This window comes from Opisthocomus hoazin, chromosome 9 (genome assembly GCF_030867145.1).
Source record: "Opisthocomus hoazin isolate bOpiHoa1 chromosome 9, bOpiHoa1.hap1, whole genome shotgun sequence".
NCBI classification, from domain to species: Eukaryota; Metazoa; Chordata; class Aves; order Opisthocomiformes; family Opisthocomidae; genus Opisthocomus; species Opisthocomus hoazin.
The window spans coordinates 16,971,768-16,999,244 of record NC_134422.1 but is presented as its reverse complement, the minus strand read 5'-3'; the positions used below and the strand labels follow the sequence as shown (position 1 = coordinate 16,999,244).

At 42.9% G+C, this 27,477-nt stretch overlaps 1 protein-coding gene across 1 annotated transcript; it reads left to right on the top strand.

Moving 5' to 3' along the window:
* Window positions 1-2,389: 2,389 nt before the first annotated feature.
* Window positions 2,390-26,693, top strand: ERCC3 (ERCC excision repair 3, TFIIH core complex helicase subunit). The gene is made up of 15 exons (XM_075431219.1): window positions 2,390-2,449; window positions 2,581-2,786; window positions 4,657-4,893; window positions 5,506-5,555; window positions 6,872-7,007; window positions 7,249-7,413; window positions 8,451-8,655; window positions 9,709-10,023; window positions 11,196-11,380; window positions 14,607-14,809; window positions 19,169-19,265; window positions 19,456-19,573; window positions 20,735-20,853; window positions 24,828-24,980; window positions 25,827-26,693. The coding sequence occupies exons 1-15, from the start codon at window positions 2,431-2,433 to the stop codon at window positions 25,959-25,961; spliced, it is 2,343 nt and encodes a 780-aa protein (XP_075287334.1). The 5' UTR covers window positions 2,390-2,430; the 3' UTR covers window positions 25,962-26,693.
* Window positions 26,694-27,477: the final 784 nt, after the last annotated feature.

The following is a 27,477-nucleotide window of genomic DNA, read 5'->3' as shown; positions in this document are numbered from 1 at the left end:
CCCCATACACATATAGCCAAAAGTGATGTTTCATGGATAAGTACTGTTACTTATAGATACATGTATATCCATCAGTAAGCTGTTGCTAACTGAGTAAAGCAGGTACTAGTAAAGAGTGATAGCCACTGCCCATATTTAAGAGATTTGGGTGTCTATAGTTGCTGTTTTGATGTGCAAAATTCATGCCAGCATTAAAATGAGGAGTTTGCTTTTTAAAACTCTTTTTAACTTGATCTTACAGTTGTCATTCTAAAATCATTGCATTAGCTTGGTGACTGAATCTGGTGACTTCTGTAGCCGGGTTTGAGCTTTGGGACATTGAAGGAACGCCATGAAGAGAAGTAGATTTGTGACCTGACCTGCTCTGTGCACCACAGTGAGAGCTTTTCAAAGCTGCTGGGAAGCAGTCGGCTTGATGTGACAGCCAGACGTCACCCGCAGTTACAGGGGTGCCACAAACGCGCGCCGAAGGGGGCAGGCAGACTGCTGCCAGCCTGGGGTTTCCGAATCAAACTCCACGGTCAGAAACAAAGGAGCTCCTTTCTCTGTTTATTTCCCCCGCTTGGCCCGTGCATGGTTTATTTCTCTTTCCAGTCGGCGTAATTTAAACACTGCGCAGGCGGTGGCCCCGATGGCTCCTGCACAGGGTGCCAGTTCACGTACAGCTTTGCGCTGGGGCCACGTCCCTCCAGCCCAGGATGCTGCAGCACCCGCTGGCTGGAGCAGCCCCTGGGGTTTCTCGAGCAGTACGTGCACGTACGAGTTTGAGGGGTCGATGGGGTGGGGGAGGCAAAATTTCCCACCTTTCAAAGCAGCGATGCTAGCCGTCACGCTTTGGCTAGGTCTTCGTTTTCATAACCTGATTTTGAAGGGAGAGGAACTGGACTAAACCGCATTAAAGTTGTATCTCATGGTTCAGCCCTTACGTTGAGTCCACCGTTGGGGATTGGAGGTCAAGGTCTTCTGTCGAGAGATGAGGAGAAGGATGCTCTAAATCCAGAGTGGATACTCATGGGAAATATTTCGGAGTTTTTTCATGTCTTTTACCCCAAAACTTAGACGATCCTTCTCCTCAGAGGCTATACAATGTGGATTTAAAAACAAGGATTGCGTTTTCTGAACAGGCATTAGATGTCGGTTCCCTAGTGTTTCTTTCTTGTCAATACCAGTAAAACAGGTGGTGTCGTCCTAAAATTGGAACGGTTTAGTGAAGCGTGGTGTCTGTCATCTCAGACCTCGCAGGAGTCGTGTAACGGAGTATCACTGTAAATACACGGAGGAGACTTAGAGGAATTGGAACGTAGGCTTTTAGATTTCATGAAGCTATGAATAAAAATTTGTAAATTTACTCTTGATCTAATGTACATTTTTATGTAGCCATTAAATTCTCTATTTAATCTATCAGTTTCTCACTGTAAATGTTTTTACTCTCAGTTGAATGCTGGGCACAGTTTGTAATGTATGTACACAAAGGTGTTTTTTTCTATCAACGTTGACTTTTTTGCACATTTTTGGAAATATTTAATTTGTACACTGATTTAATACTCTGACCAATTGTTGATGGGTGTATGAGAATCACGTGTGTGTGCAATGTACTACTGTCTGGGTGTATGGGGTTTTTTATTACTTTTGAGATGTTGCTACCAGTAACTGCACTGCTGTTGCTGCTTTACATGGACTATCTTGTGTATTAAAAAAAAAGATAAAACCAATTAAAAAATAAGCCTATGGTGATCTTGGTTGAGGAACTCAGGAGTTGAGCATTGCTTACTAGTTCTGTTGGTCTAACGACCTTCCAAACGTAAAAACAGACAAAACCCCCTTGTAATTCTGTGTATGCATTGAACGTGTGTACGTGTGTGTGTATATATATCCCAGTAATCTTATTCCACAATTTCATTTCTACATTTTTATGAACTTGTTTTTTAAGGGTACTATGTTTAGTTAGAATAATTAAATATATAAAAGCTTTGAGAGATGATTTACTAGATAAATATATTTTCAGCTGGCTGATGTTCAAAATATTTTTTTAATTTTTGTTTTTAACCATTCAAAATGTATTTGTATTTCCAAAATCAGACACGAATTGTACTTAGAAATCTATTAAAACACTCTGTAGGGACAACAGTGTCATTTCTCTTCTAAGAATTCTGTGCCCTAGAAGGATGGGGAGTGTCAGTCTCGTATGTGAATTTCCAACTGGCTTTTTTTAATTATTATTTAAAATGTGCTTTGCGGAAGCCTGTATTTCTAATTATTTAAACCCCCCGCCTTTCAGAGCGCGGCAGGGCCCAGGGCCGCTGCCCGCCCGCGCCTCTCCCCGCACCGGGGGCGGCCCCGCGAACAGGAGACCGACGGCCCCGCCCCGCGCCTCCTCCCCTCCCGCGCGGCGGAAGTGACGCGGCGGGCGGGCGGTGGCGGGCAGCGGCCATGGGCAGGAAGGAGCGGGGTGAGCGCCCGGGGCCGGCGGGACGGGGAGGGGAGCGGCGCGGCAGGGCCGGAGCCAAGCGGGGCGGGGGGGCCCGGGCCGGGGGGCCGCGGGGCCGCGCCGCCTCCTCACAGCTGCGGCCTTGCTCCCAGACAAGAAGAAGTCCAAGAAGCGCCATTACGACGAGGACGAGGAGGATGAGGACGAAGCTCCCGGCAAGGAGCCGCAGGAGGCGGTGCCCTCGGCGGCGGGGAAGCAGGTGGAGGACAGCGGCACCAAGGTGGACGAGTACGGGGCGAAGGACTACCGGCTGCAGATGCCCCTGAAGGCCGACCACGCCTCGCGGCCGCTCTGGGTGGTACGAGCGGCCGCTCCGGGGCTCGGGGGGGGGGGGCAGCGGGCGGCGTCGTGCTGGTTGGGGGGGGGGGGGTGCCCCCCCGCGAAGGAGCCGGGACCGGCGGGGAGACCGGGTGCGCGGGCGAGGGAGCCGGCTCCTGGGCCTGGCCTTGGCCGCCCGGCTGGCTCCCGTTCCGCTGGGGGAGCCCCGGGAAGGCCGGGGTGAGTAGCCCCGGAGCCCGGCGTGTCTGGCTGTGGCAGGGGGTGGGGTCTGCTGCCGGGGTTTGTACGTCGGGAGGACAGAGCTGTCAGACGGGCCGGTCTCGCCTTCTGCTGCTGGTACCGTGTGTTTTAGAATCATAGAATGGTTTGGGGTGGAAGGGACCTGAAAGATCACCTGGCTCCAGCCCCCCTGCCATGAGCAGGGACATCTTCCACCAGACCAGGCTGCTCAGAGCTCCATCCAACCTGACCTTGAACACTTGCAGGGAGGGGGCAGCCACAGCTTCTCTGGGCAACCTGTTCCAGTGTTTCACCACCCTCATGGGGAAGAATTTCTTCCTAATACCTAATCTAAACCTGCCCTCTTTTAGTTTACAGCCATTCCCCCTTGTCCTATCACTACACACCCTTGTGAAAAGTCCCTCTCCATCCTTCCTGTAGGCCCCTTCAGGTACTGGAAGGCTGCTATAAGGTCACCCCGGAGCCTTCTCTTTTCCAGGCTGAACAGCCCCAACTCCCTCAGCCTGTCCTCATATGAGAGGTGCTCCAGCAACTTCGTGGCCCTCCTCTGGACCCGCTCCAACACATCCATGTCCTTCCTATGTTGGGGGCTCCAGAGCTGGACGCAGGACTCCAGGTGGGGTCTCACGAGAGCAGAGTAAAGGGGCAGAATCCCCTCCCTCACCCTGCTGGCCACGCTTCTCTTGATGCAGCCCACGACACGGTTGGCCTTCTGGGCTGCCAGCGCACATTGCCAGCTCATGTTGAGCTTCTCATCCACCAGTACCCCCAAGTCCTTCTCAGGGCTGCTCTCGAGCCACTCTCCACCCAGCCTGTGCTTGTGTTTGGGGTTGCCCCGACCCGCATGCAGGACCTTGTACTTGGCCTTGCTGAACTTCATGCGGTTCACGGCAGCCCCACCTCTCCAGCCTGTCAAGGTCCCTCTGAATGGCATCCCTTCCCTCCAGCATGTCAACCACACCACACAGGTTGGTGTCGTTGGCAAACTTGCTGAGGGTGCACTCGGTCCCACTGTCCATGTCGCCTACAAAGATATTGAACAGCACCGGCCCCAGTACTGACCCCTGAGGCACACCACTCATCACTGGTCTGCACCTGGACATCGCCTTGAACAGGAGGTCGGTAAACCTGCCCGAGGCTCCGCCCGTGGAACCAGCGCACAGAGGAGGGGTGGTTGCCCTGCCAGCATCTGCGGGGCGCCCGTGGCTGAGCGCTGTGACACCCAACTGCCATCTTTCCTCCCCGGTTCAGTCTGCGTGGAGTGAGGGAGGAGTTTTGTGTTGTTTCAGAGGAACGGGGCTGGAAGCTTCCCTCTGCTCAGCCAACTCAGCGTTAAAAAAGAAAAAATACCCCAGCGTGTCAGTCTGGAAAAGATTAATCAGTCTGGACGTGGTTTATTCTTAGTGCCATATAAGGGACACAGACAAATCAGTATCTGGACCCTTTCAGAAGAACACAAGTTGTATGTTACCATGTCTCCTTTCTCTTGTAACTTCGTTGTTAGGGCAGCCACTTTTTTTGAAACCCTCTGATGCATTGCTGCCTAAACAGTGGACTGTCTGTATATCACCATGGCTGCTTTATCGGAAATTCCTGCTTCGCTTCAACTAATGCAGTTGTGCTTTCAGCATTTCTTTTTATTTCTATAGGCTCCTGATGGCCATATTTTTCTGGAAGCCTTCTCTCCAGTTTACAAATACGCACAGGATTTTTTGGTTGCCATTGCTGAGCCTGTGTGCAGACCGACCCACATTCACGAGTACAAACTGACTGCTTACTCGCTGTATGCTGCTGTTAGCGTCGGCTTACAGACGAGCGACATCACAGAGTATTTACAAAAACTGAGCAAGACTGGTGTCCCGGATGGAATAATTCAGTTTATCAAGGTAAGACTATTTTGTTTGCGTTAGAAATATATCTGCTGCTACTAGTGAAATCCTTTCCTTCTGCCTCTGCTTGGTTGATTTTTTTAATCGGTTATTGTTTTTGCCGTCTTATTTTATTCTGTCACCGTTTGAAGAGAACAGAGGCTTTATCTTATTTTTTTGTCTTTTTCTTTAGTGTATTGCTGCACACATACTATTTTCACAATATATCCTGTGTGGGGTATATACCTTTTAAAAAAAAAAAAGCACGCTCAAGCATCTGTGTGCACACTTTCAACCAGTGGGAATTGTACGTGGGGAAGGCTTCCTCAGATCTGCTGTGGAGGAAGAGTGTGAACGTGGGAAGCAGTCTGGAATGGCCGGGCACTGTAGAACAGAGCCTGCCTTATCCTGGAAGCATGTTCCTGTGGTCTTGGAAGCAGACTGGAATTGGGTGTAAAAAGTTAATATCTGTGACTGATCTCCTTTGTTTTCTGAAAATACCCCATTGCGAGTAAATGTTTTGTGATACCGTGCTTCCCCACAAAGACCTACACTGCATTGCAGCATTTGGTCCCAAATGTAGAACTGCTCTTTTGCATATTCCTAATGACTGCTCTTGTTCGTTTGTAGCTGTGTACTGTCAGCTATGGGAAGGTGAAGCTGGTGCTGAAGCATAACAGGTAAGCGGCAGAGGAGCTCCTCCATGTGCGCAGCTGTGCATAAAGGAGTGGTCTCAGTAGCTGCTGAGTCGTACAGCTCCCACCTGAGCATAGCATCTGTCAATGCAAGATCACTTTTTCAGTTGGTGAAAGTGTTTGTTAGTCAGTGAATTCGGTTTGGCTGTCCTGAGCTACTGCTGGTTACCATTACAAGTAGGTTGCTGGTGTCTTTGTTGCCTGGACTTGCAATAATATCCTTGAGGTTTTCAGGTAACTGTTTCATTCCTTCCTGATTTACACAAACTTGGTTAGACAAGTTTTTCTACAGCTGTCCTTCAGTTTTGTGTATTCTGACTTGTAATCCGTTATTCAGGAAGGATTAAGCAAATCCATTGACAAGAGGTGTTTGCTTGTTGCTGGGTTGGATCTGATTTGATTTAAACCTGGACGGTAACATTGGAAGGGACTTCGAGAGGTCAGCTAGTTTAGAGCTGACTGATTGTATCTAAACCTGCGAATCTTTGGTAGGGAGGGGAAAAGGAAGGAGACAGCAGAAACCTGAAGCCTGCTTCTGTACCTTGCCTGTGGTTTCTCTTTCTCCTTTTATTTCTTTTGCAAAGTTCTCTGTTGTCCAACAGCAGTAGGTAAGGCTTGGGACTATAATCGAATGCTGTGCTTGCGCTGCTGGTCTTTTGAACATGCTGCTTTGGGTAGAACTAATGCTGAGCAGTATTAGCAGCTTTTGTCCTCTTCCTAGGTGTTTCTGAGAAAAATATTTTTCCTATGCCACTTAAGACTGAAGTCTCTTAGCTCATATTTTAACTGTGATCTCCAGCCAGCATCATTATTCATGAATCTCCAGGGAGTGAAAAAATTTCAGGATGCACTAATTTAAATTTTTAGATGGTTTGTGTTTTGGAGAGTTTGGATTTTTGTCTTTTGGGCTTTTTTTGGTCCTGTGGGCAGGACTTTGAAACACCACATCCAGTGTTTTCACAGACTCACCTCAGTTCAGTCTCAAAAAAAATTACTTATGTCACAAATAAGAGATGTATGTGAGATCTTTCTTTAGGCAGTTCTGGAGTTTTCCCATTCATGTTATGTTAGAGAACATTTGAGCAAGACGAATAACTGTAAAGTACATGATGATTTTGGTATGAGACATCTTTAAAAAATTGTGATTGCTGTAATTTCTTTGTTTTTAAGTTACCACCTCCAAGACTGGGTACTTGAGAGTGCATCTGGGATAGCTCTATATTTAAGCACCTATGCCGCTCTTCCTATAAGTTATTCATTTGATTAGTTCGTAAAAATGTTTTTTTGTCCTTTAATTTTAGGTATTTTGTGGAAAGTACCTACCCTGATGTTATTCAGCAGCTTCTGCAAGACCATGTAATTAGAGACTGTCGCCTGAGAAATGCTGAGGGTGAAGAAACAGAGCTCATTACAGAGACATTCACAAGTAAATCAGCGGTATGTTTGTGCATGTTTTTAAATTATTGAATTAACAGTAGATACACTGTTGAGTAGTTTGGAGCGGTTATTGTTGGTTTGTTGTATCAGCAGTTGCTTTTGTTTCTGCTTTTGCTTTTTGGTCTGTGTCTCCTTAATGAGCCCAAATTGCCGGGGGGGGGGGGGGGGGGGGGGGGCGGAGGGGGGGCAGAGTGTGTCTCTAATGAAACCCTTGGTGAAATTTCTTGTCCATCTATTTCAGATTTCCAAATCCAGTGAAGGTGGCTTTGGTCCATCCACATCCCAGGCAACAGATGCTCAGAATAAGCCAGATGTCCCAGCTGACTTATTTGAGTTTTATGAACAGATGGACAAAGATGAGGAAGAGGAGGAGGAAACGCAGACAGTGTCTTTTGAAGTCAAGCAGGTATGAGTATTTTAGTCTCTGCATTTGTAGCTCTGGGGAACGTGCCCAGAACTTGCAAATAAACATTAGAACGTAATGTAAAGTGCTGTGGCTCTTTGTTTGATAGGTGAGATCACTGGAAGCCGTTAACATTTCTTTCCTCTTGCCTCCCAAAAATCTTGGGATCTTCTGTTCAGTAGAGCGAGCGGCAGACTGGGTGCTGTTCCTTCCTTGCCTGCAAGGCGTAGTGCTCACAGGCCAGACAAAGGCTCCAGAGACTGAGGGAGGTTCCTGTCGTGTGCAGTGCAGCATTGCTTGGTGCGAGACAAGCAACAATTCAGCAGAGGGCAGATCTGCTGTTGGTTTCAGAGCTTTTTTTTTCTTTTCGGTGGTTGGGGGTGGGGGAACTCTTGATGGTTCTGATTTCATACCTTGAGAAGGGTAGCTGGAGGTTGGAGCACAGTCCTGGCTTGACTTGCAGAGAGCTGTTGTAGAATTTCTCAAGTTGTTTTTGGACTCAGTGATTCTAATGATGTCTTACTGGGGAAAACAGACATTTTTAAAAAAAATTAGTAGCTATTTTGTTTATTTAAAAAAAATCCCCAAAACCAGTAACCTCTTGGTGATTGAATCAGCCCGTGTTTGTGGTGTAATAACTGCGTTACTAGGGTACGGAGATTTTCCAGGTAACAGATGTGCAGCTTTGGTAGGTCCTTCTGAGTAACACACAGAACCTTTTGTGTCTGTTACTGAGCTCTTTGTTGCAGGACTTCAGGGTGTAGTTTAGTCACTGCCGGATAAACAGTGCATCTGAGATTAATGCGTCATGTTCTTCCATCTGTCTAAATAGCCCTCGCTAATATCGACTGTTTCTTAAAATGTTGGGGGGGGGTGGTCACGAATAAAGTTTTTGAATAAACTTTAACTCTTGCAGACTTCATGAGTATAAAAGATAAATGTAACTTCACATGGTACTATATAAACTGGTTGTTTGGGGGAAAAAAAGAATTAATCCAGATGTGGAGATTTTACCATCTGAAGCTTTGTTTCCTCTTCAGGAGATGATTGAAGAACTTCAGAAGCGTTGCATCCATTTGGAGTACCCCTTGCTGGCAGAATATGATTTCAGAAATGATTCCGTGAATCCCGATATTAATATAGATCTGAAACCTACAGCTGTCCTCAGGCCCTATCAAGAGAAAAGCCTAAGGAAGATGTTTGGGAATGGGCGAGCCAGATCCGGTGTTATTGTCTTGCCATGTGGTAAGTGGCTGGGTTGATTTTTAGGGGTTTTGTTCTTTATTTGCCTGCAGTGAAGTATCTTCCAAATATGACAGCTGCGTAGATTTCAGACAGTAGTAGGGGCTGTTCTGGGTACCGGTATCCAGAGTCCTGTTGGGTTTTAGCGCATGGGTGGCAAGGCTGTGGTGAGGGAGAGCCTGGCTGATGGAGCTGTCAGGCATCTGCTTCACAGTGCGGTCAGTGTCCCTGCAGCGACTGAAGGAGCTGATTTGTGGTCATGGTCGCTTCGGATTACCGTTCGTGCTTTCGCTGTTCCCTCCGAGGCAGCTCTGCTGATATTCCAGTGAAATGTAAAGCTGTTGGCGTTGGAATCATTTGTTCCTTGGTTGGGAATAGGGAGAGTGGGGGGAACTGGGAATACAAATATGGCGTAAGGGGGCTGCAAGGAAGAAGCGAGGTTGTGTGCACAAGATCTGGGCAGGGGAGCTTGAGAAAGAAACAAGGCATGTGCCGATTGGGACAACCTACGGGGAGCAGTGGAAAGGGGAGAGAAAAGGAGACTTGTGCCAGTTCTCTTGGTATTGGGGGTGGAGGAGGCTCATGGGAAGTACGGCAAGGGCCTGAGAGAGCGTGTGAGGGATGCTGGAATAAGTGTGAAGGAGGAATGGAAAGATTTAAGGACTTGCTGGGGGGGGGAACGGGCATAGCTGGCGGGGGCAATGGGATAGATCACCTCTAGGGGAAGCTTTCTGTAGCTACCTGGAATTAAACATCCTTTTGAAATTACGAAAGCTTTAAAATGATTACTTCTAATTGGCAAAGCCATTGTTTGTGATGATTTTCATGAGAAAATACAGTTACGTGTCCGGTAGACAATCCAGCTGGTCTTTCAGAAGTGAATACTTCATTTCTTCAAGGCTGTTACACCAAAGAAACAACAAAGAACTTGCCCTTACATGATTTCATGTCCTCTCGCAGTTTTCCTGTTTGCCTTTGCTCTTTTTTTTCCTTTTTCCTCCTACTCCAGTGGTATCTGAGAGATGACTAATGAGTATCTCTCCTCTCTCTGTGCAGGTGCTGGCAAGTCTCTGGTTGGCGTGACAGCTGCGTGCACTGTCCGCAAGCGCTGTCTGGTGCTTGGCAATTCTGCAGTGTCTGTGGAGCAGTGGAAAGCCCAGTTCAAGATGTGGTCCACCATAGACGACAGTCAGATATGTCGGTTCACTTCTGACGCCAAAGACAAGCCCATTGGCTGTTCTGTTGCTATCAGCACGTACTCCATGTTGGGACACACGACGAAAAGATCCTGGGAAGCAGAGAGAGTAATGGAGTGGCTTAAAAGTCAGGAGTGGGGCCTTATGATACTTGATGAAGTACACACTATCCCTGGTAAGGAAGCAGCGTGCAAACCTTTCGTGTTATACAGGCAGCCATGTTACTCTGCTCTTTTAGAAGTGGTGGTTTTTGCTGTCTTTCTCATGATTAATCTAGTGAGTAAACCCATGGCTTAGGGTTCTGAGACAGGTAGACTGTCTTGTTCTACTTTCTTTTTTTTTCCCCCTGATACTACAGAGTTTAGTTAACCTGTTTTCTGAAACCCTTCAAATTAGACACTGGTTTTTTTTATAATGGCAGCATAAAATACAAGTGCCTTCTCCTTCTGTGTAGGTTGATAAAGTGCTCTTAAGATTCCTGAATGACATTTGTGTAATTTTGCTGTACACAAATTTGAACAGGAGAGTAATTCATCTGCCTTATTTTCTTTTGAGATGTAGTGGCACTGTAGGCTAGCTTTTAATATCTATTTCCACTCAATAAAATATGAGTAACCATAGTGATTACTGCCCAGAAATAGCTGTTGTATTTGAAATTACTATGTAGTTGAGATCTGTGCTGTTGGAAAGCAATAGTAAAGTGTCTGTGGAATAATTCTGGCTAAAAATACCACCCAAGATTCTGTTAGCTGCTCTATCTTGTTCTCATGATTTGATTTGAATATAATTTGGTGTCTACAGAAATAATGGATTTCAGAACTAGACCTTGAGGATTAACTGCCATTTTATCAAAGTGACATGTTGCTGCCACTGTTCTTTCACTTTTGTTCTTTCTTGGTTTCATAAAAATGAAGGTATAGAATCTCCTCTGTGATCTCTAGCAATAGTAAAGAGGAGTAATTCTGCCATATGCTAGAAGTCCTGAATGTGGCAGTCAGCCAAGGGTCCTTGTGTCATAGCCCTTTCTATGAAATACTGTATGACCTGAAACAAGCCATGTAACCTCTGAATGTTTAATTTTCTCTTGGGTAATGGGAAATAATAAAGATGCCAGAAGGTTTACTGGGATTTTCAGAGTACACTGAAGATGTTAGCTAAAGCTGCAATCAGTGTAAAGTTTTGCTGTAATACAGATTAGTTAGAAGTGTGTGTGAAATGGGGTTAAATTTCCCAACGCTGCGCTTGGTTTGTGTTCAGGAGTTGATGAAAGTGGTTTTTTGAGTTGCAGTATTTGTCTTCTAAATCCATTCAGGAAAGTAAACAGAAAATTTGTCTTGCATTTCTTAGCAAAAATGTTCAGACGTGTGCTCACTATTGTACAAGCTCATTGTAAACTGGGGCTGACTGCTACCCTGGTCAGAGAAGATGATAAAATTGTTGACCTGAACTTCCTGATCGGACCAAAGCTCTATGAAGCCAACTGGATGGAGCTGCAGAACAGTGGCTACATTGCTAAAGTCCAGTGTGCTGAGGTGATGCTCTGCTTTTTGGTACTACTAGTGTTTGTTTAGTATGCTTATAAATATTTTTTTGTTTCTTTTAAGGAAGATATATAAAATTTTAAGTATTTAACTGGGAAAAACAGGTGCCCTGATGACTTTTCATTTTCTTCATAGCTTAGGCAAGGCTGTCACTGGTCAGTATGAACAAAATCCCGTAGCCCCACATTCTTCAGAGTGAGTTCAGCACTCTTTCCCTTTGTGGGGATTGTGGTGCTGGATCGGCTGCCTCCAGGTCAGCGCTGGGAAACGTGAGCAGTGGTTGCGGTATCGTAGACCTAGTTTGATGCGGTGACATTCGTGTTCTCTGCCTGGGCTTTGTGTCTGAAGCTCAGTTCTCTGTGGTAGCGTAACAGTGTGTCATGATGAGCACATCAGATGGTGTGCTGGAAGCTGCTTTTTAGAGACTGCAACTGGTAGACCGTCTGGTTGTTTGAGGAAAATTCTTGTAACTCTTAAAGAAAGGTAGTACAAAGTTTAAAAAACATAAGAAAACACCTGCTCATTTTAAGCCTGAATGCAGGAGGGTGAAAATTGAAACCATAGGACTGGAGCTTAATGTTTCTTTCCAATATAATGATGTGACCCTAATGATGTGATCCCTGTTCTTTCCAGCATATGGGTGAGAGAAAAATCTGGTATCAGAGAAAGGGAAACCTTTCACGCAGGCACATTAGACTGTTAAAGATACCTTTCTGGGTCAGACGAAAAGTCTAGCTTAATATATTCTCTCTTATAATTGTTAAGGAAGATGCTTAGGGAAGAGTGTAAAACCAGGGCAAACATACCTGTCACTTCTGATACTTCTCCAAGCCCTCAATCGTTTATGAGCTGTGCGTGGTTTCTGTGTAACCATCAGTGGGTTTGGTTTTCATGAACTTGTCCGGACTCCCATTGAATGGAAGTGAAGTTCTAGCAGCTACAACGTGCTGTGGTAGATTTTCATAACTTCACTGTCTCTTGGGTTCTTCCTGGGGTTTTTTTGGTTTCTTTTTTGTTTGTTTGTTTGTTTTTCATTGTTTGTGGGGTTTTCTGTGTTTTTTTGTGTTGTTGGTTGTTGTTGGGGGTTTTCTTTAGATCTGTCTTGCTAGTTTCATGCAATTCTTCCTAGCTCTGGTGCTGGAATAAAGGATGCAGATGCAGGTCAGCTGTTCTCCTTTTGAACGTTGTGCAAACTGGAGGTTGTAGAAGGAGAAAAACCCACAACTATTTCTGAGTAATAGAATGCAAGTGAAGAGCATGTAGAAAATAACTAGGCTGAAGGAAGACTAACCAGTCTGCAAATTCAGATTTGACTGTTTGGGCATTTAGATTAATTTTGCCTCGGGAGCATAATTCTTCTCAGTCCCTGAACTGCCCTTTTGACAATGAAAAGTAAGGTGTGGGCTACCTGTGTTCTGAATGATATGAAAATTCTCCAAGTTTACATTCTTTAGGCCAGTGTTTTGAAATAACATTTGATGGGACTACCGAAGAATTGAAAAAAGCAAGGTTGATGGCTGATAAATAACAAGTCTGATACAGGCACAACTGCATTGCATATTTGTATGGATTTTCGTGACGTGTTGTTGAGAAACAGCATCTTTAATCAACTTGCCTTATTCCCCACAGCCAAGAAAGATGTTTGGTTTGCTCTTTAAGTGCTGTTCTTTCCAGGTGGCAAGAGAGGGCAGTGCTGCTGTCTGATAAGGCAGGTCGTGGTCATTGCAGGTGCTGCTTTTTCACTGCTCTAAAAGAGAACAAGCAGCACAGTTAAATATAGTTAAAAGAAGTTTAAAAAAAAAAGGAGAACAAGCCTGTTCTTTGATTGTCTTTTCAGAGTTTTGTAATTTACAAATAATCCCTTTCCCAGCTGCCGTACTAAGTTTTTGGCCTAAGAGTGCACATCTTGCAAAATGTCAAAATGAAAAGTTCATTGGGGTGGGAAGTATATCTTACCCATTTCCAATCCAGCAGAAAGTGCAAATACAAATCAAAACATATTCAGTTTGCTGTGTAGTTCGAGGCATTGAGCAATAGATGAATTATTAATATTATGAATAGATGAGTATTCATATCTCATTCTCACTTTGAAATATCCTCTTCTGATTGAAGAATTTTAAATCTTTCACACAGACAGCATATATTAACAACAAAGCCTATTCAGTGAATAAATTTATTGTTAATGTAGTCAAGGGATAAAAAAAGCCTCATCTAGCCTTTAACTCGCCGGAAAAAATGTTTTGAAACAAAGTGGTAGTTCTTAACAGTGCAGAACAATTCAGGTTGTTTAAATAAACTCCTGTAAATTGTCACATAACTTCCTTAGCTGAAAGATGGTTATGAAAGAAGCTTTTCTTTGCAGTATTCTGTTAATTTGTACTGTACAATGGGTATGGGGGAATAACCTATGTACAGCAGAATTAGCGTCTTCTAAATTATATGCACTATAGAGAGTGTCATTATATGCTATAGATAGTATCATTGCATTGGCATAAACTTTTAAATTTCATAATTTCTTCTATTTTCGTGCTACAGTAGAAAAATATCTCAGTAAGCCTGGACTTGTGCATGTGTATTTGCATAATAGAATAATTATTGCTTAGGGAAACCTATTGAAAAGTTCTAATCAAGCCTGGTGTTTTGAAAGTTGTGGACTTAGCAGCTATTAAAATAAAGATCACTCCTTTGTGGGTGTATGAAAAAACGACTGGTAAATTTGTTCTGTAGTGAAGACCTGATGTGTCTCTTAGCTTTCAGAATATGGATGAAAATTAATTTTTATGGAAAAAGCTTCCACTGCTGTGACAGGGAGACTACGCAGACAGTTCATTCCCTTAATTATCGCTGTATAAAAAGTAGTAGCATTCAGTAAAATTATGAAGTATGAAACATAAAGGAAATATCTCCCAGTCCTGCTGCCTATTCCTCTTGTGAATCTCACTGCCAAAGTGTTTTGGAAGGCCAGAATATTAATGAGGTTAAACAGAATTTGGCAGTGCTGGAGACTGCACCAGCCAGTAGCTTTCATTTTGGTACGGAAATCACTGTGTTAAAGACTTTGGCCTGCACTATACAGCAATGCATATCATCTCCTGTATAATGCACATACTGTAACGCATTATCATCTCCCGAATAGCTTTTCAGTTCCTACTGGAATAAAATAAATAAATAACGGAGGATTACTTTGTGTGTGTGTGTGTATGTTTTCTAATTCTAGGTTTGGTGCCCAATGTCACCTGAATTTTATAGAGAATACGTAGCTATCAAAACAAAGAAACGGATACTGCTGTACACCATGAACCCAAATAAATTCAGAGCCTGCCAGTTCCTGATTAAGTTTCATGAGCGACGGAATGATAAAATCATCGTATTTGCTGACAATGTGTTTGCACTGAAGGAGTATGCAATCAGACTTGGGAAGTAAGTGTTCACAACCAAAGGTGGCACTGTTGTTTTCCTCCTTCCTAGAAAACTACCTTACAATCTCACAGCTTTCAGTAATCTTCAGATATTTCTTGTAATACTTTGATTTAACTCCAGTCCTCTTATATAAAAAAGAGCTTGGGCGGATATTTTTTTGGATGGATTTTATTGGCAAGACAACATTATTTTGGTGTAGGACTGTTTGAAAAGAATCTCTGTTTAGCACTTGCCTCAGAGGAGTTTTCATCTAAGATTTCTGTGAAAGACTGTTAGTATTTTTCCATCCATTTTGTTATTATTAAAAGTCAGTGGAAAAATGAGGGACTTTTTAAAATATCACTGGAACTATTTCTTTAATGGATGGTAGCTTTCCCTATCTCTCCGAGATCAGAGTTTTCAAATATACGCTCTCTGGATCTTTCAGAATCCTTTAGGACCTGGGGCACTCCTCTTCAGGTTCTCAAAAGGTCTTAACCTTCTCTAGAAAAACTAAGACAGACTTTCTGGGGATCTGTGCTGTAGCAGTGCACTGCCTGGAACCACTGTGATAGCTTAATAAGTGAAAGAATATTGCTCCTGTGAGCTTCTCAGCTACCTTGAACGACCCTAACGTGAGTGCAGTTGCAGAAGGATGTACCAGTAGAGTTTGATGAGGGGTTAACGTTAGTGTGTTTGTAGGATTGGGGAGGGATGCTCAGAGAGCGTTTGCCAGGATCAGGCATAGAGCAGTTACTGGGAGGAATATGCACAGAAGCTGGCCTCATACTTTCTTTGATAAGCCCAAATAACGCCTTGCTTTGTGGAAGCTGTGGGGCATTTTGACTGAAGAAGATTTCATGTCTAGGAGTTTCAGCAGTACTTCTCAGCAAAACCACAAAGCAGCCTTACACTTTCCAGAGTTCATGATCAGTTTTGACTGTAGTTTAACAGCCGTGTTGTGCTGGCTTGCTGTGACAGCAAATAGTAAGCAGAGCTAATGGTGCTGGATGAGATTCAACATCCGTGGTCTCTTTCATCATTTTTTTAATCTGTCTGGACAGAGATTAGCTGTAACGATGCCCCTGGAATGTCTCTAGCAGTGTTCAGTGCAGCACAGAAAAAGCCTTTAGCAAAGGTGATGCTGAGGGGGTGCTTGCTGAGTCACACAGCAGTTGTTAAGTGGGGTGAGATGCTGTAGAAGCGTGGCAGGAAAACCAGCCGAAGAAATATGAGGTGCTTCCTTTTCATGTTCTTGAGTGAATTCTCCATTCCTCACATCATGTGCGGAGCTCCGGGTTATACAGCCGTCAGTGTTAGAAAGAAAGGAGGTCTGCAGTGCTGGATGAAGGCGAGGGAGTCTTTATTTTAACCAGAGAATTTTCTATCATAATTTGCTATGAGTATGCTGAAGCAAAGGGAGCTGTTGGTTCGGCTGGGGCAGGAGTTGTGTGTGTGAGGGGGAGAGCGGCCGAGCAGGCGCGGCGGTAGCGGCTGAGGCCGTCTGCCCGGCCTGTGCTGGCCCATCAGGAGGACCACTCCTGCGGCTCTTCTCGTGGCCTGACCCAGGCACGTGGGGCGGAGGGAGAGATGGCCGTCGTCTGCTGAGTAATAGGAGGGTACTGCTCCCTTGTACTGGCAGGGAAAGACCACGCACGTGACAGGAACTATTTTGACTATAATTTGGGGGGCTACAGAATTCTATTTTGCTTAGCCAGCTTTTACTCTATCATGAGTCTGTCAACCAGTGTCGTATAGCTCATGTGCTGACTGGTTTTTACTGGTGTTACTAATATGTTTAAACCACAGTTTCTGAAGGACTATGCCTCTATGGTTTTGACAGTTATGTCAGTTAATGGGAGAAGGATCTATCTTTGCAGATCCCTCAAATGTCTTTTTACAGTGAGGAAAAGGGGTCATTTTAGGAAAAAACAAAAATTAATCCAGCACTGGGTGTTCTAGGTGCGGGACTGTACTCGTGTATGTGTTTATGAATCATTGTCAGGTAAGGGGGGCACTGAAATGGAGGATGGACAGTAGTTCTAGGTTATTCTGTTCTTAATAAAAAATGTGTTTGAACCCCTTCTTGATGCCTTCAAGAAAGAGAAGGCTCACAAATGCTTTAGTTTAATTTTAGATCTTCCATTTAAGTTTTGTTGGGGAGATTGTCACAGTTTAAATATTAAATGAAATTTCAAATAAGGCATAAAAATATTACTGAATGCTACTAGTTGAATAATAACGGTATTGTTTCAGAGTTGACTCATGTGCCACTTTCATTTTTCAGCTGTGTTCTAAAAATCTGGTTAAATACACTAAATAGAAGAATTAGGTTACAGGTGACTAGGATTGTTTGGTAAAAGAAAAACTAGAATAAAGTTGTAGTAGAGAAAGCAAGAGGAGCCAAGGCACAGGTCTTTGCTGATAAGAATGGAAAACCTTAGTACTGGTCACTGTGCGTTTACGTTCAGCTACCACCCATGTACGTGCAGTATTAAAAGTTAATGAAACATTTGAGGTTGGTTCGTTGTGTTAGAGATAACGTATGGGAGTGTGACCAAAAGAGAAATTGTAGAACTTGATTCCTGTTATTTGGAGATGATTGTTAACGTGCATTTGGAAAAGTAGGGTTGAGTGCACCCTTGGCGAGTTTGCAGATAACACCAAGCTGAGTGGTGCTGACAACGCGCTGGAGGGAAGGGGTGGCATCCAGAAGGACCTTGACAGGCTTGAAAGGTGGACCTATGTGACCCTCATGAAGTACAACAAGGCCAAGTGCAAGGTCCTGGCACATGGGTCGGGGCAATCTCAAGCACAATACATGCTGGGCAGAGAATGGATTGAGAGCAGCCCTGAGGAGGACTTGGGGGTACTGGTGGATGAGAAGCTCAGCATGGCCTGGTGATGTGTGCTCGCAGCCCAGAAGGCCAACCATATCCTGGGGTGCATCAAGAGAAGCGTGGGCAGCAGGTCGAGGGAGGTGGTTCTGCCCTTTACTCTGTTCTCGTGAGACCCCACCTGGAGTACTGCATCCAGCTCTGGAGCCCCCAACATAAGAAGGACATGGATGTGTTGGAGCAGGGCCAGAGGAGGGCCACGAAGATGATCAGAGGGCTGGAGCACCTCTCCTACGAGGACAGGCTGAGGGAGTTGGGGCTGTTCAGCCTGGAGAAGAGAAGGCTCCAGGGTGACCTTATAGCAGCCTTCCAGTACCTGAAGGGGCCTACAGGAAGGATGGAGAGGGACTTTTCATAGGGGTGTGTAGTGATAGGACAAGGGGGAATGGCTTTAAACCGAAAGAGGATAGACTGAGGTTGGATATAAGGAAGAAATTCTTCGCTGTGAGAGTGGCACAGGTTGCCCAGAGAAGCTGTGGCTGCCCCCTCCCTGGAAGTGTTCAAGGCCAGGCTGGATGGGGCTTTGAGCAACCTGGTCTAGTGAAGATGTCCCTGCTCATGGCAGGGGGGTTCTAACCAGATGATCTTTAAGGTCCTTCCAACCCAAACCATTCTGTGATTCTCTGAAGTAGTGCAGCACATGAAAAAGCAGTGGCTATGCACTCCTGCATGCCGCTTGTTTTTTATGTGGGCTTTGCTGTTTCTAGCTTTTTGGGTTTTTTTAAACTCTGCTTAGGCAGGAGGAAAACAGCCAGACTCTAGAGGGAATCTTGAAAAATTCACAGTAGCCCAAGTTACTCATGAAGTCTGGGTGACTGAGAGTTTGTGAGCCTTCTGGATGGAGATATTAGATGTTCCAGATGATTGATCATCAAATGTTAGAAACCTTAGGTGAAATGCCGCTGGGAGCTGCTCCTGGCCATAGAACATTCAGGACCTTGTTCTCCTTTCAGTAGGTATTAGGAGGGGCAAGAGTTTGGCTTGAAAAGCAAAAACAGTTTTCCCAGAACAACATCCAACACCCAGCTTGTGACACGCGGTGTATCATCGATAGAGAAGGCTGGATTTTCAAGTGTTTAACTAGGAAGCAAAGGTTGCAGCTGTCAATGTGCTAGCTCAGTAGATTTGAGGAAAAAAATGTCTTATTTTAACAGCTGCCTTCAGTCTTTCATGTAGGCTTAGCAAATGTATTCAATCTGTTGATCTACAGCTTGACTGGTGCACATAATTACAACACATTTGTAACTGTCCAGATTTGTTTCTGATAGACCAGGTTGCTGCACAGGGTGCCACAAACAACTGGGTAGCTGTCATAAAGAGCCAAACAGGCTAAAAGTAAACTGCAAGCTGTACCAAAATCTGTTTTGTTTGTCTATCAGTTCAAATGTGTACTGCGCTCCCTGCCATGGTATCTTAGTACCTCGTAAGAAATGATGGAGAAATATTGAAGGGATTTAAATTGCATACGTTCTGTTCTTTTCAGACCCTATATATATGGTCCTACTGCACAAGGAGAAAGAATGCAAATTCTACAAAACTTCAAGCACAATCCAAAGATCAACACTATCTTCATTTCCAAGGTAAGTGAGGCCATTCAGTGTGTCGTTGTCCCCATCTTCAGAGTGAACTTTATTTATTTATGACTGAGTTATGCATGTCGTGCATTTGACATCTTTGTGCAGCAAGCTCACAAAGGTGTACTTTGTATGAAGTCTTTGTTTATGATATGTGGAAATAAGATCCTGCTTAGAGGCTAATTCTCCCTTATAGGTAGGTGACACATCCTTTGATCTGCCAGAAGCCAATGTTCTGATTCAGATTTCATCCCATGGTGGGTCTCGAAGACAAGAGGCTCAAAGGCTGGGACGAGTGCTGAGAGCCAAAAAAGGTAAATGAGGTGGTTGTTGGGCTCTGGGCCTTGGGTCATGGTATCATAGAATTGCTGAGAAACTGTATGTTCATGATACTTCTTTATATTGTCCTTGGATTGTGTTTCAGTCGAAGAGAATATATGCCTATATACCAGTGAATGAAAATGAAGCGTGTGCTGGGGAAACTAACAAAGGACGAAAAAAGCTGAAGGAAAATGAACTTTTTTTTCTGTGGTGGTTCATTCACTTTTTCATTCCTTGATAATTTCCTCAACATGAAATCATTCTAAAAACCCGTAGCGTTACTCTAAAAAGTAAATCTCTAGAAAGCACATTTTTGATACTGCAGATTACCTTCTTTTAAAAATCAGATTTGGTTTCCAGCTAGTTGTGATTTTTGCAAAGCGGAGCCAAGGAGCTTTTTGTTTAGAAAAATGATTCTTAAAACACTTCCCACTTGCACTTAAGATCTGCATACACTTATTTTATGTGCAGCTTGTGCTTGTTACAGCTGAGCCTTTGTTTGAAAATGCATACAAAATCCGTGTTAATGAAGTAGCGAAGTCTGAGTGAAACTTCGGGTTTTAAAAGAGAGCTTTGGGTAATAGATCTTTGGGACTGCAAGCATAAAAAAAATAAATTACATACAGCCTGGTATATCCTGGGCTTCAAATAGCCCTATGAATTCTTAGCCAAATGGCTTTGTCTGACATTTTTTAATGAAAAAAACACTGCAAACACTGGTTTACATTTGTCTTTTTCTATTGAACTTCTTTGTCATGTGTAACAATCCTTGCTCTTGACTTCTTACTTCTTCTTTACATAATAGACTTAAAAATAGTTTTATCTTTCACCTTGCCTAGGTGAAGCTATAATAATATAATTCACTATAATAAAGAAGCAAGTTCTTCTCAGAGCACCAGAGCAATTGTGCTAGTCTACATTTCCTTTTCCATTTTTGTCTTTTCACCCATTCTCAAGTCATTAAGAACAAGGGTAGGAATTTCCGTGTTTTGTACTTTGTCAGTCAGTTTATGTAAGGTCTGGGTGTAGCTAAACTTCGCAAATTGCTTTTCTGGAGAGACAACTTAAACACCAGTTTTCAGTATTCAGTCCTTTTTTGTTCTTGGTTGCAGTGCTCCAAATGGAACTGATCACTCAGTGTCTTTGTCTCCTAGGCATGGTTGCAGAGGAATACAATGCCTTTTTTTATTCTCTTGTATCCCAAGACACTCAGGAAATGGCATATTCAACAAAACGACAACGGTTTCTTGTAGATCAAGGTTATAGCTTCAAGGTAACTTGTCCCTTTTATTTATTATACTTGTGGCCTAGGAATATAACTTCCGTATTCTTTCATGTCAATATTAGGTCAAATATTTGAGAATTCCAGTTGTGGAATGTATTAATGAAGGTTTTGCTCACAAGCAAGAACTATTCCGGTATTTTTTTATCATCTGTATTACTGTGAGGGTACATACAAGTAGCTTTCGTACAGCCTCTAGAAAGGTAAGTGTTCTAACTTCAGACCAAGCACTCGCTGGGGAGTGAAGCAGAACATTACTGGCATGGTTGGTTTATATTCATGCTCTTCAGCTGTCCTGTTAGACATTACCATACTGGCTGTGCATCAGGCGTTGTTGGTGGGTGTTCATGTCGTAGTGGCCAGCAGCAATTCAGAAAACTTCCAGAACATCGCAAGTCACAAATAATTTCCAAATAATTCCAGTCTCAGACCAGTATTTCACAATGGGGAGAAAATCTTTTTCGTTGTGGCTAAAGACAGTGTGCAGCAGGCAGGATTCATCCATCGTACATCCATACATCTGACTGGGAATCGTGAAGTTAGGTGTATGAAGTGTTTGGGAATGGTTTGCTAGGCAAATACCTTTCAGAGTTCTTTGTCCACACACTAATCCCATGCACCATTTCCACAAAGCTGTCCAAAGGCTGCAGTGGTACAGAAAATCAGTCAGGATGTAGACGTGTTGGTGTGGTGGCCCTGCGTTAGCTGAAACTGTTCTGACCAACGGAGGTCTTCGGGCTGTGCTTCCTTAGCCTCCACCAACAGTTTGGCCTTCCTCTTGTAATTTTCTCTGCACGGAATGAAATCACAAAAATTGCTGGGTTGAATGTTAGTTGATTAAGAAATGATAGAATTTACTGCAGAAGACTGTTACTGCAGAGTGGAAATCTTCCTATGTACAACTAGAACATACTCCTCAAAATAGAGAACATTTTCAGTGCTGACCATGTAACAGAGCCACGACTTGAAAGTCAGAAGTTTCTCTTTTGTGAAGGACTTAATGCTGTCTCGTTTCTCCAGACATACTTCAAAATTGATCACCTTTGTGCTTCAGTTTATGTATCTCTATATGTTGTCTTCTTCCAAATACAAGATCTTGTTCCACTAGAGCTCCTCTATTTTACAGATTTCGTGGTGTATCTCATTTTTCTTTTAATCCGTGGGCTGCCCCATATGCTCATCTGTTTGTTTGTTAAAGGCATCAGAGTGTCGTGGTAGCTCTTGCTTTTAGGTAAATTATTCCTTTACAAAACTGGAGTTTGCTGCTCTGATTAGAAGCCTTCCCAATAAGAAACATTGCTGAGAAGAAGAATAACAGATTAGGCTCCCATACCTGCGTTTAGGGAACAAGCTCAAGCTTGTGGCATTGACAGAATCATGCAAGGGTTGCAGGAGGTGCAAGGGCAAGCAGCCTCCCCTGGATTGCGCTTGAGCCTTACTGTTGAAGAGCTTTTCCTCATGAGGCACACGTGCAGTACGGGCCATCCCTACAGGTAAAGCCTCGCTGAACTGCAGCTGTGCTGAAGTCAGTAACTGCTCTGTAATCACTGGCCTATTAAAGAGAGCTTTAAGGGGATCCTTACACCGTAACAGACATGGCACGGTCTTTATAGGTAAAAACCTTACTTTGCTTTACAGAGTTTTGGCAGAATTGTAGATCAGTACTAAGCTGCAACTAATGACAGCAAATGCATCTATGTGGCTATAGCCAAGAAGGTTAGAGAAACCCCTGTACTTACATTTGAATGCCTTGGATTTTAGAACTAAGAAAGAGGTTAAAATAGAGGGATTCCATTTTGCAAAGAAGACCTAGGCTTAGGAGCTTCGGTGTAATGTAGGAAAAAAGCTGTGCAAGTGGCAGCTGAGTATCTGGAGCAAAATTTTAGCTGACCAGTAGTGCAATGTTCTTTATTTGCAGTTTAGGAACAAAATGTTAGAATATATATTTTCTTCTGTTTCCCAGACTTTAAGCCTTAGTCATATGGAAGAAACTTCCAAGGGACCATCTATTGTGTTTCTTCAGTCCAAGCCAGGGTTAGCTATGTATTTGTCATTCCCAGCAGATGTTTGCCTTCTGCCAAGTATGGAGGCTCTGCCTCATCTTTAGGTAATTATTTCAGTGCTGATGTCCTCTCCATCAGAATTTTTGTTCCTAAATTACTAAAAGTTCATTACTCCTTTAAAAGGGTAAGAGTTTTCACTTTTTTTCTAGGACTTACTTTCTTCTTGCCATCTGTCAATAGCTCCATTCTCTGCCTTTCATCAAAAGAGGATTGGAATAATATTTTTTTGCTAAATCACATATTTTGTCTTAGGTTCTTAAATAGGAGCCTTGTCATCACAATTTACTGCTTGGAGTTTACTGCTAGCAGGTTTTTTTTGTTAGCTAACCATAGTTAAGTTATTTACTGTATTGTGTTTTTATTTAGAGGCTGAATGTAGGATATATTAAATTTTAAACCAATAGCAGAAGAACTCACTATATCAGAGAACTGGGAATAACTTTAAACTTGGCATCTGTTGAACAGCTTAAAAAAATGGTGATGCAGTGGGAATTCTTTCCGTTCTATGAATCACATTAGCACTGTCCTGCAACCACAACTGGGAACAGGCTAATGCAGTTTAGAATTGCACATGCCCTGCTAAATAAACAAGAAGGGGGACCACAGTGTTCCTTTACCCATGCAGTAGGACAGGTTGCTTCCTTGGGTGGATTCTTAAAGCTAGGACATTTCTCAGAAAGACATCTATTTTCAAATTAGAAATTGCCATTATCAACAGCCCACAACACTGATTATGCATTCTAGTGTTTCACTGCCCCGTGTTTCAGAAATAGTACTTTGCGTCTAATGTGGATTTCTTTTACCTTAAGCTGTATTTATATTTATTTAATCAATCTTTGTGATCACATCCAGCCCAGATTACTGAGGTAATTAGTTTCTAATTGTACTGACTCAACACGTAAGCTGAAAAAGGAAGATGAGGAGGGGCAGCACTACGTAATCAAGGGAAATGGCTGAACTAGAATGTCTTTCTTAAAACCTCTTCAAGTTGGAAACATAGTGGGAAAACTGATATTCTCAAGTATAAACATGTTTACTAGAATGTATTGAACTGCAGGAAAAATTCTTGTGAAATTTTCAAAATACCTCTAATTAAGAAAGTAAGCTGCCTGTTGTAAACCTTTATAACAGAAGTTTGAGAGCTTTTCAGTTCCTCAGAAGAGGAGGTTTTTCAGCTAATGGAGTATATGGCACTATATTGCCAGTAGATGGCATGTGCCCTGCATCCGCGGTTATCGCATCAGTTACCGAGAATTTCAGAGAACAAACGTAACAGCGAAGCTATCTTGTGTCTAAGCACACAAACGCTGGAAGAGTCCTTTTGCTCTGCTGCTGATGCTTTGTTGCAGGTTTCTGCACTGTCTCTCAACAAGTAAGTGATCATACGTGTCAATTTGTTAGGGTTTTTTGTCCTGTATTCATCAATGTTTATTGCTGAAATTCTCAGTGTCAGGAAAGTTAGTGGATTATTTTTTGTTAAATATAAAGTACTAATTCTTGAACTGGACAAATCTAGAGCCCACAGCATGAAGCTAAACTTACTGCAAAGTTGACTATGCATCTGAGCTGCATGTGCTTTGGTCAGGTTCTTAGTCAGGCTGGCATGGACAGTGTTTGGCTGACATCCTCTGTCCAGAGCTTTGTGTTTCTCTTTTCTTTTTTTTTCCCCAAAGTTTTGTATTTTGCATTTTCAGTGAGAATGTAACAAGAGGTGTGTGTGTATATACACGTACACCACTTAGCAAGATTTTGTATGTATCTGTGCTATCTGTAGTGTTGACCTGTTCAGACCATTAATAAAAGTTGAAGGCAGTTTCAACAGGATATGGAATCGGAAGTCCTTGTCTTGGCTTTGAATAGCTAACAAGGAGCCCTCACCTTGTACTGTGCTCGGTTTCTCAGGTAATAACAAAGCTTGCAGGCATGGAAGAAGAAGAACTTTCGTTTTCATCCAAAGAAGAACAGCAGCAGCTTCTCCAGAAAGTCCTGCAAGCATCTGACTTGGATGCTGAAGAGGAAGTAGTCGCTGGAGAATATGGTTCAAAGTCAGCTCAGGTAACAAAGAATGCTTTGATAAAAAGGATGACCACAAACATGCCAGAACTGGACCGTTCCATTTTAATTCTAAATGTGAAGCCATCATTGATTCCTGAGTGTCTTTGTGAAACATTGGAGAAAACTTTATTCTGTTAAGCTGTGTGAGCACTTAGGTGTTTGAGTAATTCACTTGTTGCGCACTAGAAAGAAGTTAGACATGGAATTCATGTCCTTCTCCACTCCATCATATTTGAGGCAGAAGGTGACAAATCTGTTGTTACAGATTTTGAAGTCAATGTTCTAGATCATGAGCAATTAAAATATTTTAAAACATTTTTAAGATCTACATATGTCACAGCATATACACTTGTGGTGGCACTGTGCTCCTTGAATCATTGATTTCCTCATGCCCAGAGGGCAGAAGCATACGGCCACTTTTGTTCATTTTCAAGAGAAGTACTATTATTGTAGGTCGTGGTTTGATATTTTCAGCAACAGATCTAAGAAAAATAAATAGCCTGAAACATTTATTGATACATAAATTAAAAATCAAGTTACAATGTGGTAATTCATTTTTTAGGGTTAATTTTTAGCTAAATGGCATTCTGCGGAAATGCATTAGGAATTCCCACTCTAAGGTATCTTTCCGTATTAATCCTTCCATATGTTTGTATGCTTATGGCAAGTGGCAGGCAGTGACTGTTTTTGTAGAAATTCTTAAAAAAAAAACCACCTTTCAAGGCTTTTTTGCCATTAAGGTCACTAAATGAACAGTGCTGCCCAGTAACCACTGGGCATCAGAAGGTTGGAGCTGGTCTGTCTAATCACACGCTGAGCACGTGGTTTTTCTCCTCTTCCTTGCAGGTGTCCCGTCGTACGGGCACAATGAGCTCTATGTCAGGAGCAGATGATACGGTTTACATGGAATACCACTCTTCACGGAGTAAGGCATCTTCAAATAAACACATCCATCCGCTATTTAAACGCTTCCGGAAATGATGGCCTTCATGTGTGCGTGTTGTTAAAACTGCGGATCCGTGTACCTGTTTCCATAGCTGAAAACATGGAGTTGAAATTTCTGACAGGTCCTTTAAAAGACTTTTTTTATATGCATCTATATAGCCACATACTTACTTTGCAATATATGTGCTTACATGAGTGAATGTGAAAGGAAAAAAAGGAACTAAATCTAATCACAGGAAAGATATTGTCCAGTGACTGGATTCTGGTTATACCTGTCTGGTTTTCAGGGTAATTAAGAGAATTTATTTTTGCCAGCTGAAGACCCTTTTTCAGAAGAATTCTGAAAAGGTTTTGTAAATGAAGTTTGTACTGATGTTTGAAATATTATTTATCTGATTGTTGTGTCTTGTCAACAAAATACTGTTTTTTAAAATGCTTAAATAAAGGTCATTCATTAAGCTGAACAAATCCTGATAGGAGCACTTTACATAATATTTTTAAACTGGCCGCTAATTTACACTTCTGGCTTAACCTGTCTTAAAATTCTGACAGATTGTTTGGAAATATTTTGAAGTTCGAAGACAAGGAGAAAGAGGGACTCTCTCCAAAATAAACTCAAGGAAAGCATTAATAAACACAAATTCTGTGCTCCTCTTTCCTCATTTTTCTTGCTGCTGGTGAGAAGTTGCTGATATAAAAGCTGTTTGCCTTGTCATTTATATTCTGTTTGTTTGTTAGCCATGCAATAAAACCATCGTAACTGCTAAACAGTGCAGTGTCACTACAGAAGTTATTATTGAGTCAAAAAGCATTTTGACTTGTCATAAGGTGAGTTGGAAGCAGAGGCGTGAAGGAAAGATTCCTGAGTTTGGGGGTTTTTTTCATAATGATGATTGCAGTATATTTCTAGAAAATTTGAGGAGAGGTGGTAGTGGTTTGTGGCAGAAGAGCGCTTTTTAAATAACATCTGCATAATATTGTAAGGGTTGTGCTACTCGATATTGTGTTAGAAGGTGTTACTTCTGCTGAGAGTTTGTAGAGCTTTGGGAACAACCAACAATGAGCTTGATCTGTTGGTTCAAAATAGGTTAGCATAAATCTTTACCATGCTGGAAGGAGTATGTATGGTAGAGCTATCCTGGTTATGTGACAAACATGCTTCAGAAAAATACCGATTCTGTTTCGTATTAGCATAAATTCACAAACTGAGAATACAGAAATATTTGAAGCATAATTCAGAACACATGGTGCTTGTTTTTGGTCTTTGTATCAGAATCAGGTAATTTTGAAAATGGAACTGATCTTTTTCAGTTTAAACTTTGTTTAGTCTGAGCCCTAGCCAATAATGCATGGCTCCTCCTCTTCTTCGGAGTCTTCTGCCTCACAAGCTGGAACCAGCCATGACAGTGCTTGAGTGGCTTATATGGAAGAGATTAATGGGCGGTGTTCGGGTGCCGATTTCCTCTCCTCAGTTTGAAAGCGTTATTGACTTCTGATAGTGGTTTGAACCAGCTCTTGTGGCAATGGTTAGTGGACAAATGGTAACTGAGAG

Excerpts from the sequence above, each read along its gene's own strand:
- ERCC3 (XM_075431219.1), top strand. Across the intron at positions 20,854-24,827 it reads ATCAAGGTTATAGCTTCAAG|GTAATAACAAAGCTTGCAGG; the intron begins GTAACTTGTCCC and ends TCGGTTTCTCAG. Across the intron at positions 24,981-25,826 it reads ATGGTTCAAAGTCAGCTCAG|GTGTCCCGTCGTACGGGCAC; the intron begins GTAACAAAGAAT and ends TCTTCCTTGCAG.